This window comes from Bufo bufo, chromosome 5 (assembly GCF_905171765.1).
Source record: "Bufo bufo chromosome 5, aBufBuf1.1, whole genome shotgun sequence".
Lineage (NCBI taxonomy): Eukaryota > Metazoa > Chordata > Amphibia > Anura > Bufonidae > Bufo > Bufo bufo.
The window spans coordinates 477,903,762-477,916,622 of record NC_053393.1 but is presented as its reverse complement, the minus strand read 5'-3'; the positions used below and the strand labels follow the sequence as shown (position 1 = coordinate 477,916,622).

General features: G+C 41.9%; 1 protein-coding gene across 3 annotated transcripts in view; it reads right to left on the bottom strand.

Moving 5' to 3' along the window:
- DPP6 (dipeptidyl peptidase like 6) overlaps nt 1-12,861 on the bottom strand; it is a 1,686,142-nt gene that overhangs the window by 80,240 nt on the left and 1,593,041 nt on the right. For all 3 annotated transcript variants that reach the window (XM_040434145.1, XM_040434144.1, XM_040434146.1), the window contains 3 exons: nt 5,955-5,993; nt 3,022-3,129; nt 1,592-1,683 (listed from right to left, as the gene is read on the bottom strand). In XM_040434145.1, the coding sequence (XP_040290079.1) occupies nt 1,592-1,683; nt 3,022-3,129; nt 5,955-5,993 (239 nt within the window). The remainder of the gene's footprint in view (nt 1-1,591; nt 1,684-3,021; nt 3,130-5,954; nt 5,994-12,861) is intronic.

The window sequence follows — 12,861 nt, the reverse complement described above, 5'->3', positions numbered from 1 at the left end:
GTTCAATGTGCTGACAACAAAATCACACAAAAAAAAAAATGGAAATCAAATTTTTCAACCCATGGAGGTCTGGATTTGGAGTCACACTCAAAATTAAAGTGAAAAAACACACTACAGGCTGATCCAACTTTGATGTAATGTCCTTAAAACAAGTCAAAATGAGGCTCAGTAGTGTGTGTGGCCTCCACGTGCCTGTATGACCTCCCTAAAACGCCTGTGCATGCTCCTGATGAGGTGGAAGACGGTCTCCTGAGGGATCTCCTCCCAGACCTGGACTAAAGCATCTGCCAACTCCTGGACAGTCTGTGGTGCAATGTGACGTTGGTGGATAGAGTGAGACATGATGTCCCAGATGTGCTCAATTGGATTCAGGTCTGGGGAACAGTCCATAGCATCAATGCCTTCGTCTTGCAGGAACTGCTGACACACTCCAGCCACATGAGGTCTAGCATTGTCTTGCATTATGAGGAACCCAGGGCCAACCGCACCAGCATATGGTCTCACAAGGGGTCTGAGGATCTCATCTCGGTACCTAATGGCAGTCAGGCTACCTCTGGCGAGCTGTGCGGCCCTCCAAAGAAATGCCACCCCACACCATTACTGACCCAATGCCAAACCGGTCATGCTGGAGGATGTTGCAGGCAGCAGAATGTTCTCCACGTTGTTTCCAGACTCTGTCACGTCTGTCACATGTGCTCAGTGTGAACCTGCTTTCATCTGTGAAGAGCACAGGGTGCCAGTGGCGAATTTGCCAATCTTGGTGTTCTCTGGCAAATGCCAAACGTCCTGCACGGTGTTGGGCTGTAAGCACAACCCCCACCTGTGGACGTCGGGCCCTCATATCACCCTCATGGAGTCTGTTTCTGACCGTTTGAGCAGACACATGCACATTTGTGGCCTGCTGGAGGTCATTTTGCAGGGCTCTGGCAGTGCTCCTCCTGTTCCTCCTTGCACAAAGGCGGAGGTAGCGGTCCTGCTGCTGGGTTGTTGCCCTCCTACGGCCTCCTCCACGTCTCCTGATGTACTGGCCTGTCTCCTGGTAGCGCCTCCATGCTCTGGACACTACGCTGACAGACACAGCAAACCTTCTTTCCACAGCTCGCATTGATGTGCCATCCTGGATAAGCTGCACTACCTGAGCCACTTGTGTGGGTTGTAGACTCCGTCTCATGCTACCACTAGAGTGAAAGCACCGCCAGCATTCAAAAGTGACCAAAACATCAGCCAGGAAGCATAGGAACTGAGAAATGGTCTGTGGTCACCACCTGCAGAACCACTCCTTTATTGGGGGTGTCTTGCTAATTGCCTATAATTTCCACCTCTTGTCTATCCCATTTGCACAACAGCATGTGAAATTGATAGTCACTCAGTGTTGCTTCCTAAGTGGACAGTTTGATTTCACAGAAGTGTGATTGACTTGGAGTTACATTGTGTTGTTTAAGTGTTCCCTTTATTTTTTTGAGCAGTGTATTAAGTCTACTCCAAAAACCCTGCAAAATAGCTCTAGGGCTTATTATCGGGGTAGGCTTATTTTCAGGGAAACACGGTAGTTATGAAGGTAATGGAAGGGGGACATACTTGATATACTTACATTTTTTGATTCTTTTCATCATATGCCAGAATCTCTGTAACATCCCAGTCTCCTGAGGTAATAGACTGTAAATTGTCATTACTGTTGTTAGCCTAAAAGAAGAATAAAATGGTTGTAAGGCAAAAGAAATCCTTTTTTTTTTCGAATAAAATGCTACAAATATAAATGTGTCATATTTTTTTAAATGAAGACAGAGACTGTAACATCCAGTCGTATCTGAGAGCACAGCATTTAAAAGGTCTAGACCTGGAGCATCTCATTAACTACATGGGTCTCTCCTTCTGTATCCTCCTCTGTAGTATTGCAGCTCAACCTCATTCAGTCTCATGAAAAGTGAGAAGTGGCCCTTAAATTAACTCTGTAGGCGACTACCTGATGTCTCCAGGCCGCTCACAGCACATAACACAGTGAGACACTGCCTCTATGAAGAAATGGATAATATCTAAAAGAATGTTTGTTCTGTTTTTTGGCTTCTTTTTTCTTTTCTTTCATACCTAATTCATATCTATGTATCTAATTCATATCTATCTATGTAATCCATATCTATCTAATTCATATCTATCTATTATCTATCTATCCATCCAATTCATATCTAATTCATATCTATCTGATTTGATCCATCTAATCATCAATATTATCTATCCATCCATCTATAAAACAATGAGGCCTTTGTCGTTGCTGAAGGGGAATAAAAGGGTCTCATACCTTTTCTCTACTTTGGAGTGCTGCCTCATCATTTACCTCTGGTATCTATCTATCTTTATACAAAATGTTAATAAAATTTACCAGAATTTTTTTTTTCATTTGATGTCTTATGAAATTCCATAACATCTGTCTGTGAAAGCATTTTCTGCTCATAGCGCAGCACAGAAGCATGGCATGGTACTAAAAATGTTGTTAACAATGTAATGTGCGCTAAAGGGGTTGTACAGGATTTTAAAAATATGTCTGTTTTTTCAAAACACGGTGCCCCGGTCGCTCATGGGGTGTGTGCATTATTACAAATCAGCCCCATTTACTTTAAAGGATCTGAAGTGCAGTAACTGATTCTAACCAGAGACAGGCGCTGTGCTGTCCTTAGATGAAAGCCGTCATGCCTTTCTAATCCCGTACAACCTTTTGTACTTTAAACGTTCACTTGGTAGATCAGCCGTATGTTTTCTGCTATTTTATAAGTATATGGAACACATCTTTTTTTCCCGCCACCCATGTTTTGAGCCATATTGATGTAGCTCTCAGGGGTAATGTTTTTCCTTGTGGAGACTGCTAGCATGAGGAGACTTACTGGTCAGGCAATGCTCCCTGGGAAAAGGTATGTAAATCATTCAGGAGTTAGACAGTCAGCTTCTGTACTGTCACGTATTGGCGGTAGCTATGCTGTAAATCAATACCCAGCCCCATAATGAGCCGTGCCATCTAGCATGTCTTACTTGTGATGAAGAAACTGCAATATGGTGAAATTTCCCACGACCCAACTGTGGAATTGCTCTGACAAAGAAGAACTTTCTGCCGTCCTTTGAGAAGATTGGTTGTTCATTCTGAAATAAAGACAAGATAGCAGATTTAGCATTCGTGAGGCAAAAATCGATAGTCTAATGGTTCAGCTAAACTCTTCAAGTTGAGCTGTATGAAAAACAATTGTGTAGTGTTATCTGTTATTACCCAAACTGTAGCCGCTTAATGATGCTGTGAGGCTGCAACAAATGTTATGCTGGCGGACCATACCAGTTGCTGTCCTGCTCCTACAGGCTCCGCATCACTCATCAGCCTGGTTGCTGTTCTGCTTAGCGGCTTGTACCCGCTTCTCATTCTCTTGTTGCTGAAAGCGAACCCGGGCACCGGCGTTCCACCTCCTCCAGGCGTAGGCCAAAGCCTGCTCCTGCTGCCAGGGTCCCTGTCTTTAGGGCACACATGTGCATTCCTGCAGACTCTTAAAGGGCAAGGACAGGTGTGATGATTTGTTCCAGCCTATGGCTGGCAACTTGTGCATATTTAAGGTGCCTTCCCCAGGTGGAAGGTGCCTGCTATTTAGGTTACCTAGTTTATAGTTACCTGCCCTCACCTTAGCCAGTTTCTCGTATTGTCCGATTGCTTCCTGCCCTGACCTTGACCTGACCTTCTTGGATTTGTAGTATGTTGCCTTCCCTGATCTTCACCTGTTACTGGACTACATATATTAGCTGACGCCTCGGTGCTTTGCAGCTGTGTTTTTGACCCAGTGGATCAGCCACCAACTACACCAGTACTATCTAAAGAGATAGCGGAGAAGACCAGATTCCTGTATGGGTGTTAAAAGGTGAAGACCATTGGAATGCCAGGATAACACTCTTATAGTTGGCCCAAAGTCAAACTGGTTAGTTGGTACAGTGGGTGCACACCCACTGCCCATAATAACAAGAAATATGTGTTCTTGTCAAATCAAGTCTAGATCCTGCTGAAGCTTGTGAGGAATTATAACTGGATATAAAGTGATAGAAGCTCATAGAACAGCATCCCCACATATAATGCATGAAAAAGTATCCAGTAATAAAACAACAAAAAGTAAAGGATGGTAACTATCAATTTAGAAAACATACAATTCAGTCACTGTGGCAGTTGAATGAATACAATGACCATACAATACTTTTTGATTTTGCTGTCAATTTTTTATTGTAAAAATTTCCCTTGATACCACAAATCCATCTTGTTGTAGGTAGTTGCAACATGCTTCTATTGGAGAGAAGTAATGGAGGGACTGTCATCAAAAAGAGAATGAGATCAATCTGAGATGCCTCTGATTGTAAAGTGTGTGCTGTCATTGGAGGAGGGTCACCAAATGGGCTCATTTGAGCTCCATTACAGCAAAGGAATGTTGAGCTAGGTACATAAGTAGTCTGTGGACATCAAGGATCTAACTGTCCAGGCCATCAACAGGAAGTGGGGATTAAAACCTCAGGACTATTAACAGGAAATTTTACCTCTGAAATAATGAACAATAATCCACAGAATTAAAGTTAAACACTTGGCTACTGGGTTGTCAGGATTGGGTCTATGGCCCTGGACCATCCAGTAGTAGATGCTAACCCACTGGACCACAGTGAGTGAATTCTAAGATTGGTATTGGGAAGGAAAGATCTTGGTGTTGTGGTAAGAACAAGTATTGGTCCTTTTATTTTATTTTTTAAGATTTTCACATTGATCTTAACATAAAACAAGCCTAAATTCTGGAGGCATTTATAACCATAGCCTATAAGATCATAGAAAACCAAATATATTAAAACTGAGAGGTTTATGATTGATTCAAATAACTGATATTTTATCTAACAGACGCTCATTCTTTCAGCACAAAAAAGTATATAAGATTATAAAATCATTATGTTCAAATTAGTTTTTCTTAGATAAATGTAATGTAATTGAATGAAATACTGATTCACTGGATCTGCGTGCCACATTAATCCGTAATGATTTCACATGACATCCACTAATTGAAGCCATATCTTTGGTTTCTGGATTAATTAAATATCCTTGACATATTATGAGGAGGATGCTGTGGTGAATGGGCTGGGTGCTCAATCCAAACTTAGTGATTGGAGATGTTTTGTTAATAGATTATATAACTAGCTAATATGCTAGTCAATCTAGATTTTTGCTGTAAGTATCCATGTTTTTAAACATATCAAAAACATAATATATCCTAAAATAGAAGACCAAAAACCCTTTATCTTATCTTAACCTACTTTAAAAACAAAATCATTACCTTCTAAATAATAATTTAAAAAAACATTCCTTAAATACTTAGTCCGTCATTAAAACATATTGTCGGAATATAACATCTTATTTTCAGGCAACATATTATAATGACAGCACAAATAAATGCATGTTGTGTTTATAATCCATAAGAAAGAATACAGTAGTCAGGCTGAGAACCGGGTGTACGCAGAACTGTGGAAGGGAAGGAGGGGGGGATCAGGGTCATAACCATGGACAAATACAAACTTGCATGTATGCACAAAAAAATAAAATAAAAAAATCACACATACATATTGTTATATAGACATGTATTCACATGTAGACATATACAGTTTGCACATACACACAATTACACACATACATACATACTTTGACACAAACACAGTGAAACACATTCACACAGGTCCCCTTTAAGGACATATTTAGTATAAATTATATATTATTTTTTTTAGGGTAGAAAGCTCTCATATAACACTGTTCACAACTACAGGCACATTAAGTCACATTACTTATCAAGAAGATGTAAGTGTGATATTGTTTGGGTAGAAAACATATGGAAATGTTATAAATTTGCATTATTGTCCTGGTTTGAAAATATTGATTAAAAATCAATTGATTTGAAAATATTGCTTACCTGTCTGTGTAACCAGGCATCGCTTTCATCCTCGTGTTTCTGTGAAAAAATGAAAGATACGGAATTGTTTAGTAACCGACACACCTGGTGAATATATTTCATAGATTTGATACTAAAGTCTAGAGTTCCCCTCCACTGCCCACAGCCATCTGACTGTGCAAACGAAAGGGTGATTAGGATCTTTGTCGATACAGTGATATGAAGCTGATTAGTGGTTGTTGTACGGTCGTCTTACAATGCAAATGACAAGTACAGATTAACGGATATAAAATATTATTTGCTACTATCTAAAATATAAGTTTTTGACAAAAAATTCTGACAAACGCTATCATAAGACACAAGTCACCAGGACGAACACAGGAAATTATATCCGTGCAGTGGGGATCTTTCCATTAATGACATGAAGTCAGAAAATCGCTATTGATACAATTCCTTAACATAGTGGCACATTTATTAAGACTGGCATTTTAGACGCCGGTCTTAATAAAGCCCCTGTACTGGCGGAGGATGCGCTGCAGTTATGTAGAGGCGCCGACCTCTCCATAACTTCGGCACATCCAGCGCCAGTTCTAAATGTAAGACAGCTTCCTAGCTGTCTTACTTTTAGACCTTTTTCTACACTTGAAACAGGCGTAGAAAATGGTAAATGAGACGGGCCTGCGGGCCCGTGCCCGTCCCCGCCCACACCATACCCCCAAAATTTTAGGCCTGGTGTGAGCGGGGCGAAGTCACAGATAGTGGAACAACTAACTAACTAATCTGCGCCTGAAATACGAGTATTTCAGTATAATAAATGACCCCCATATTCTTTAAAGTGGCCCCAGTGGTGGAGCTTCACGTTAAAGGTTTTTTTTCCGACTGTTCTATGTTGATAATCTATCCTCAGTATAGATCCTCAGGATCTGACCGGTGGGAGTCCGACACCTGGGACCCCCACCAATCAGCTGTTTGAGGAGACCACTGTGGTCAGTGACATCACGATAATCTATCACCTGGCCTAGGCGCAGCTCAGTCCCATTGAAGTGAATGGGGCTGAGCTGCAATACCAAGCACCGCCACTATACAATGTACGGCGCTGTCTTGGTGAGCTGCGAGGAAGCTGCAGTGCTCATCGGAGTGCCGCAGCCTCCTCAAACAGCTGATCAGCAGGGGTGCTGGCGTCGGATACCCACCGATCAGATACTGATGACCTACATATTCTGAGGATAGGTCGTCAGTATAAAACAGTTGGAAAACCGCTTTAAAATTCAGAAAAAAATAAGGAATCCAAAATGAATAATTTCCCAAGATAACATGCGAGAAAGGTTTATCAGCGAGGCGCAGGCACTTTTCTCATTGATCATCTATTACAATGCTGAGAATAAATGCAACTACAAACCATTCTTTCTGAAGAGAAAATGTAAGATAATGCCGCGAAATTCATTATTGTCAGGATGGAAATGGCTAATGATTTCCAAAAAGAAGCTGAAATCAATGAATATGAAAGTGAGTGGTCACGGTAAATTTCCAATGCTAATTACTCAAGCCTCAAGTGAAATGGCAGAAAGACCAAGAATAACCTATTAAAAAAGGCATATCTGAAAACGGGGAAAATATTAATTATAGTAGAAAAGTAATATTAGTAGTAATCTCAAAAGAATATTATACGTATATGGGAGTTTCAGATTTTTTTTTCTTTAGTTAAAAAGCACAAATAAATATTTTTCCCAGCATAAAACTAGAACAAATATTTTGTAACACTGGACTGTATCTGTTAAATTGATTGTCCCGTCATCACAGATTTAAAGAGGACCTGTCACCTCTCCTGACATGTCGCTTTTAGGGCTCATGCGGACGAACGTAAGGGCTCTGTGCCCGTATTGCGGACCACAAATGGGGGGGTCATACCTTGTGCAGAACGGAGGCACGGATTGGAAGCCCACGGACGCACTACAAAGAGTGTCCTATCTTTTGCCATGTTTTGCAGATCATGGACCCATTCAAGTCAATAGGTCCGTATCAGTACCACGGCTCAAGCTATTTGCGGTCCGCAGCGTGGGCACGCATCCCTTACCCTCGTGGGCCCTTAGTAAATACTTGTATTCTACTGGAGTTGGTAATTTATTGGAGACTGCTGGTAATTAATTCATAAACTTTTAATAGGAATAATAGAATGGCACAACATAGAGTCATAAAAATAGACGTTCCAGAATTGTTATTACATGGACAATACAAGTAGGTGCTAAAACAGACATGTCAGGAGAGGTGATGGATCCTCTTTAACTGCATGAGAGCCCTGCAGGTCTTTAAACAAGACATGACAATTACTGTCAGCCTGTGGACACAGATGAAAATGGTTCTATTTACTGACAGAAAGCAGATATTTTGGGGGTCATATACTAATCTGAAATATGCCTAAATTAGGCACATTTCAGGCGAAGATGGTGGTGCAACGATTAGTTGTGCCGCAATCTGTGACTTTTTCCCGCTCACACCAGATCTAAAATTGTGGGCGGGGTGAGCAGACACCTGAAGGCAATGTCTGTGATCTCCCATAATGAATCTCCCATAGACTGCAATGGTAATTCATTGCAGTCTATGGGAGAATCCGTCAAAGGATCACATGATAAAGTCCCCTAGCGGGACCTAAAGGGAATATGTCATCAGAAAATTACCTATTGTTTAAATTACCTTGCTATGTTTAACGTATTTTTAAAGAATTTTTGGTGGTGTTATTTTTAATTTCACATTTAAATATCTATATTTAAATAAAAAAACAAAAAATCCAGCAGTTTTTGCACTAGCCACTAAGTCTAATAAAAGGCGCTACTTATTGATCTGTACAGATCACTTTACTGCAGTTATATATTATTCTAAACTGGCCTGTAATAATAAGCGTTGTAACTTGTAATCCCACGCGGTCTTCTTTCCCTGTGCTGGTGTCCGTGCGCATGTGCGGGATTGCAGCGCTCCTGGGCAGTGACATTGGGGCTGGAAGGAGGGCATTATTGGATGTGGATGTGGTGCTGGGCTCTAGGGGAAGGGGCACGGCTGGGCTCCAATGGCGATAGGGACAGCCCCTTGGTCAGTAGCATATGAATAAAATCTATATTTTTTATATAAACTAAATCATTGATAGTAGTAACACAAGTATATTTAAAACATGCTGAAAGAGGCCGAACTGCACATATGAACGCCTCTACAGGCAATCCTGGTGACAGAATCCCTTTAATAACTAGACCAGACAGACCAAAGTAATCAGCAGATGTGTCAGATGTCGGCTATATAGAATAATGCCAGAAATAAGAGAGAAGGCTAGATCTACAGAGCCTTCATTTATCACAGATGGTCCTGTCACATTTCTAAAACTTTTCCGGATTATTTAGGCAGCTGTAATGAGGCTTTGTGCCTGGAACAATGATTTGCTGAGTCCGCAGTCATATAGGTAACTAGGAAGGATCGCATTTACCGATTCACTCATTACTAGAGGCTATGATTTACCGATTGATTGTTGAGTGTTATGTCACCGAATCTTTTGCTTAATCGGTTCCCCACCTAAATATTTTTAGATGCTATCGGATTATCATGGAATGTATGCCTTGACGGCTGATTTTCCCTTTCTCTGCTGTCAGTACAGTGCCAATACAAGCTGAACAGTCATATCTTACTGGTTTCTAGAGACACACTGTCTAAAAACCTACAGTCTATTCAATTCAGTTGTCAGGCAAGCAGCCAATCTGTCTAAAGGCTGTATTACACCTGACGATTTTTCGGCAAATGATTATTAATGAGAGTTCATCTGGCAGTGTAATACAGTGTAATACTGCCGTTGATTGCCTGATGAACGAGCAAGCGCTCGTTTATCGGGCAATTATGATTATTAAGCACACTTAAAAATCATTGTTTGCCGGCGGCAGATCGTGCCGTCTAATAGCAATCTGCATTAGAAAGCATGGAGACGAGCGATGGCATAGCGATTGCTCCTCCCCATGGTGTGGAGGAGATAGCAGGCGATTGGGAGGAATAGCTGTTGGCCATAAAGTGTATGGTCAACTTTTGATCTCCACAAGATGAAACCATTGCAGATAAGAAGGAAGATAAAAAGCACGGCAGTGCATAGACTACACATTCCGATCTTTAAAATACGAATCAACCACAAGTGATTGGCAGACAAGTTTTTATAATGCTCGTATATACACTGCTCAAAAAAATAAAGGGAACACAAAAATAACACATCCTAGATCTGAGTTAATTAAATATTCTTCTGAAATACTTTGTTCTTTACATAGTTGAATGTGCTGACAACAAAATCACACAAAAAAAAAAAAATGGAAATCAAATTTTTCAACCCATGGAGGTCTGGATTTGGAGTCACACTCAAAATTAAAGTGGAAAAACACACTACAGGCTGATCCAACTTTGATGTAATGTCCTTAAAACAAGTCAAAATGAGGCTCAGTAGTGTGTGTGGCCTCCACGTGCCTGTATGACCTCCCTACAACGCCTGTGCATGCTCCTGATGAGGTGGCGGACGGTCTCCTGAGGGATCTCCTCCCAGACCTGGACTAAAGCATCTGCCAACTCCTGGACAGCCTGTGGTGAAACACATAGATGGATAGAGCGAGACATGATGTCCCAGATGTGCTCAATTGGATTCAGGTCTGGGGAACGGGCGGGCCAGTCCATAGCATCAATGCCTTCGTCTTGCAGGAACTGCTGACACACTCCAGCCACATGAGGTCTAGCATTGTCTTGCATTAGGAGGAACCCAGGGCCAACCGCACCAGCATATGGTCTCATAAGGGTCTGAGGATCTCATCTCGGTACCTAATGGCAGTCAGGCTACCTCTGGCGAGCACATGGAGGGCTGTGCGGCCCTCCAAAGAAATGCCACCCCACACCATTACTGACCCAATGCCAAACCGGTCATGCTGGAGGATGTTGCAGGCAGCAGAACGTTCTCCACGGTGTCTCCAGACTCTGTCATGTCTGTCACATGTGCTCAGTGTGAACCTGCTTTCATATGTGAAGAGCACAGGGGGCCAGTGGCGAATTTGCCAATCTTGGTGTTCTCTGACAAATGCCAAACGTCGTGCACGGTGTTGGGCTGTAAGCACAACCCCCACCTGTGGACGTCGGGCCCTCATATCACCCTCATGGAGTCTGTTTCTGACCGTTTGAGCAGACACATGCACATTTGTGGCCTGCTGGAGGTCATTTTGCAGGGCTCTGGCAGTGCTCCTCCTGTTCCTCCTTGCACAAAGGCGGAGGTAGCGGTCCTGCTGCTGGGTTGTTGCCCTCCTACGGCCTCCTCCACGTCTCCTGATGTACTGGCCTGTCTCCTGGTAGCGCCTCCATGCTCTGGACACTACGCCGACAGACACAGCAAACCTTCTTGCCACAGCTCGCATTGATGTGCCATCCTGGATAAGCTGCACTACCTGAGCCACTTGTGTGGGTTGTAGACTCTGTCTCATGCTACCACTAGAGTAAAAGCACCGGTAGCATTCAAAAGTGACCAAAACATCAGCCAGGAAGCATAGGAACTGAGAAGTAATCTGTGGTCACCACCTGCAGAACCACTCCTTTATTGGGGGTATCTTGCTAATTGCCTATAATTTCCACCTGTTGTCTATCCCATTTGCACAACAGCATGTGAAATTGATTGTCACTCAGTGTTGCTTCCTAAGTGGACAGTTTGATTTCACAGAAGTGTGATTGACTTGGAGTTACATTGTGTTGTTTAAGTGTTCCCTTTATTTTTTTGAGCAGTGTACAAACCCAGTTCCCCCTAAAAATGTGGGGTGCTGTATAAAATGTACATAACAGAATGCAATGATTTTCAAATCTCATAGACCCATATTTTATTCAGAACAGATCACAGAACACATGTCAGATGCTGAAAGTGACAATTTTACAATTTTATAAAAAAATAACTCATTTAGAACTGGATGGCAGCAAAGCATCTCAAAAAGTTTGGACAGGATCATGTCTACCATTGTGTAGCATCCCCTCTTCTTTTAACAACAGTCTGTAAATGTCTGAGAAGTGAGGAGACAAATTGCTGGAATTTTTGGAGATAAATGTAGGATTCTAGGTGCTCAACAGTCCTAGGTCTTCTTTGCCATATTTTGGGTCATGATGCGCCAAATATTTTCTATTGGTGAAAGATCTGGACTGCAGGCAGGCCACTTCAGCACTGGGACTCTTTTGCAAAGCCATGCTATTGTTATGGATGCAGTATGTGGTTTAGCATTGTCTAGCTGAAATTTGCAAGGCCTTCCCTGAAAGAGACGTTTTCTACATGGGAGCATATATTGTTCTAAAACCTCTATATACTGTTCAGTATTGATAGTGCCTTTCCAGATGTGTAAGCTGGCCACGCCATAGGCACTAATGCAACACCATACCATCAGAGATGTAGGCTTTTGAACTGTGTGCCGATAACAAACTAGTTGGTCCCTCTCCTCTTGAGACTGCACACCGTGTCTGTGGTTTCTAAAAAATCATTTAAAATTTTGATGAATCTGACCACAGAACAGTTTTCTGTTTTTCCTCAGTCCATTTTACATGACTTTTGGCCCAGTGAATATTTCTGGATCGAGTTGACATATAGTTTCTTCTTTGCATGATACAGTTCCTACTTGCATTTGTGGATTGCCCAGTAAACCATATTGACAGATTTCTGGACATGTTCCTTAGCCCGTGCAGAGATTTCCATACAGAATCATGCCTATTCTTTATGCAGTGCTGCCTGAGGGCCTGTAGATCATGGGCATTCAATATTGACCATTGGCCTTGTACCTTCTGCACATGGATTTCTCCAGATTCTCTGAAACGTTTGATGGTATTATGTACTGTAGATGGTGGCATATTCAGTCTTCACAATTTTACATTGAGAAACATTTTTATGAAATTTTTCCACATT